The sequence below is a fragment of the Aphanomyces astaci genome (assembly GCF_000520075.1).
Source record: "Aphanomyces astaci strain APO3 unplaced genomic scaffold supercont1.150, whole genome shotgun sequence".
Classification (NCBI taxonomy): domain Eukaryota; phylum Oomycota; class Saprolegniomycetes; order Saprolegniales; family Verrucalvaceae; genus Aphanomyces; species Aphanomyces astaci.
The window spans coordinates 54,692-57,233 of NW_009798413.1; the positions used below are offsets into that span (position 1 = coordinate 54,692).

At 58.3% G+C, this 2,542-nt stretch overlaps 1 protein-coding gene across 1 annotated transcript; it reads left to right on the forward strand.

Annotated features, from left to right (window-relative positions):
- Nucleotides 1–2,272, forward strand: H257_18265 (hypothetical protein; the record flags this gene model as incomplete). Its single annotated transcript, XM_009847292.1, has 4 exons — nt 1–555; nt 624–1,238; nt 1,351–1,444; nt 1,506–2,272. The coding sequence occupies 4 exons, from the start codon at nt 1–3 to the stop codon at nt 2,270–2,272; spliced, it is 2,031 nt and encodes a 676-aa protein (XP_009845594.1).
- Between the last annotated feature and the right edge of the window lie 270 nt (nt 2,273–2,542).

Consider the following 2,542-nt stretch of genomic DNA (forward strand, 5'->3'; position numbering starts at 1 on the left):
ATGCTGCGTATCCTTTCGACCACCTACGTGACCCGCCCTCCTCAGATGACTCGAATAACTCCGAACAACTTGACCACCACATCGCGGACGACCTCCACCACTCCCACACCCAGACGGCGCCGCCGCCGCCGCTCTGGCGGATCCAGCGTCTCCCCCCCCTCGGACATGAACACGGCCCGCATCCAACGGGACAACGTCCTCCGGAGGGAAACCCTAGAGGGTGAGGCCTACATCGGAGTCGCGGGCTCAACCCCGACCCTGGACATACAGGTAGATAGCCTACGTATCGCAGCGACCAACATCAATAAAAATACGTATGGTAAATTGAGCGTCGAACTGGCCACGTGGTTCCGAGCCAATGCGCTCGACTTCCTCATCATCGCCGTCTCTGACTTGCCGGCCCACAAGGCCACACAACTATGGACACACGCACACGGTGGGACACACGCACCCAGCCTTATGGCTGTTAGCAACCACCGTGTTAGCCTACTCTACGACATTCAACGCTGGCATTCCGCATCGACGCCCGCTGTACCACATACTCCCCCTCCGGCCGTAGTATAGCCATCACACTCAGCCTGGGCAAAGGTATACTTGTCACACTAATCGGCACGTACTGTCAGGACAATCCCGCCGCCCACAAGGAAGCCACGGACAGCGAATGGCAATGGCTAGCACAGGCAGCCACCCGAGCCACGGATCCTCACCACTTTGTGGTCATGGGAGGGGATTTCAATACCTATGGGCCCAACCCCCTCAACCGCTCTGCTCCAACACCAAGATCCGGCCCCAGTAATGACATCAGCATCGCCTTCCAACAATGGACGCAGAGCATCGGACTTTCTCCTCCTTCCGTCACCGCTACCCCAGCATCCAACGGCACACATACGCCCGTCGCTCTCGATGACATCTACATCTCGGCCCGAACAGTCCACAAAGTGGGAGCCAGTGGCATCTGGCTGCATACCATCCACTCCAGCGACCATGCAGGCACTCTATATATGGCCCTAGACCTGTGCTCTGGCGACCACACCCCATCACGACTTACTGGGGTCAAACCCATCCGCGTTGTCAACACCCGCAACCTTGCAAAGGCTGACATAGCATCCTTCGGTGTACACACATCCAACCTCCTCCGCGAGGGCCAACTACCCCAACTCACCCCCGCACCCCCCCCTAACGCCGTCACAGCATGGTCCCCCCAGGAAATCGGGGACTGGCTGCGCAATCCGCAACCTGTACGACATCCTCTACAACAGCGCGAAACTCAAATGGGGTGAAACCAGCCAAAACAGGAAAGCCCTCAACAGGGCAGTCGCGATACAGCGAACCAACCGGTGCACCGTACAGCTCCGCCAACTGCTGCGCTTCAACGAGGCGGCCCCATGCACTGGCACGGAATACACCCGACTAGCCCACCTTGTGGAATGGCCCAAGTGGATCCGTGACCTCACCCTTCTCCCCCCCACGTACTGGCACCGCGCCGATGCTATTGCCATAGGTAGACTCAGGACTTGAGACCGACCGCCAAAATGTCCCACATTTCGTCCGCGACTGGCTACTCCAGGACATGGACCGGCCCGACGAAGTTGCACAAGCCTTCCAATCCCCTGCGGGCACTACCTGGGACACCTACCACTACGATGAAGACATACAAGCCCGCTGCGACCGCAGCCTACGCACACGCGTATCCCCAGGATATGGGGGCGTCTCCCAGGAACTCTGGATCGCTGCATGCATACGAGACAGGGAACGGGTGATCATCAACCTCATCCTACGCACAGGCCTAGTCCCGCCGATACTCGGACGAAAACAGATCTACCTTGCCAAAGCGGATACAGCCCACGGGGTGGTAAACTTAGACCCTGGACTTCCACCCTGGCGCCCCATCACGGTCCAAAGTGCTTTCAGCGGTCGAATCTTTACCGTTATACGGGACTACATCACCCCCTGTATCCCCAACCACGAAATGCAACACGGCTTCCAGCGGGACCGCACAGTTCAGGACGCCGCTGTCCTAACCTCACTCCTTATCGAACGCGCCGAACGCCGGGAGGAAGAACTCTTCCTTATTTCTAAGGACTGCCTCAAATGCTTCGACAGAATCCCAGGCTGGGTCATGGAATACATCTACCGTAAACTCGGTGTCCCCCCCTCCCGCGCCAACTTATGGCCCATTTCCTTGGGGCCAGTCAAATCGATATCCGCACGGCTTTCGGCTGGCTCGATGGCGGCATCCGGGAATTCGGCCTGGGCCAAGGTGCTATCCTAGCGGTCATGCATATTGGATACTATATGGACGTCCTCCTACGCCAGCAATACAGTGGCCTGGACCCTGTCCGCATTGTGCACAGCCAACACCCTCAGGGCACCCAAACCCGCACCATCTACAGCCTCTTATTCGTGAATGACGCCCTCGACATCGCGACCACCTATGCTGGCATACAAGACCGAGCACGCATCTCCAACACATTCACCGGCCAATCCGCGTCCGGCGGAGTATTTGGTGCTGACAAATCCTTCCTCCTCTACCTATCCCACG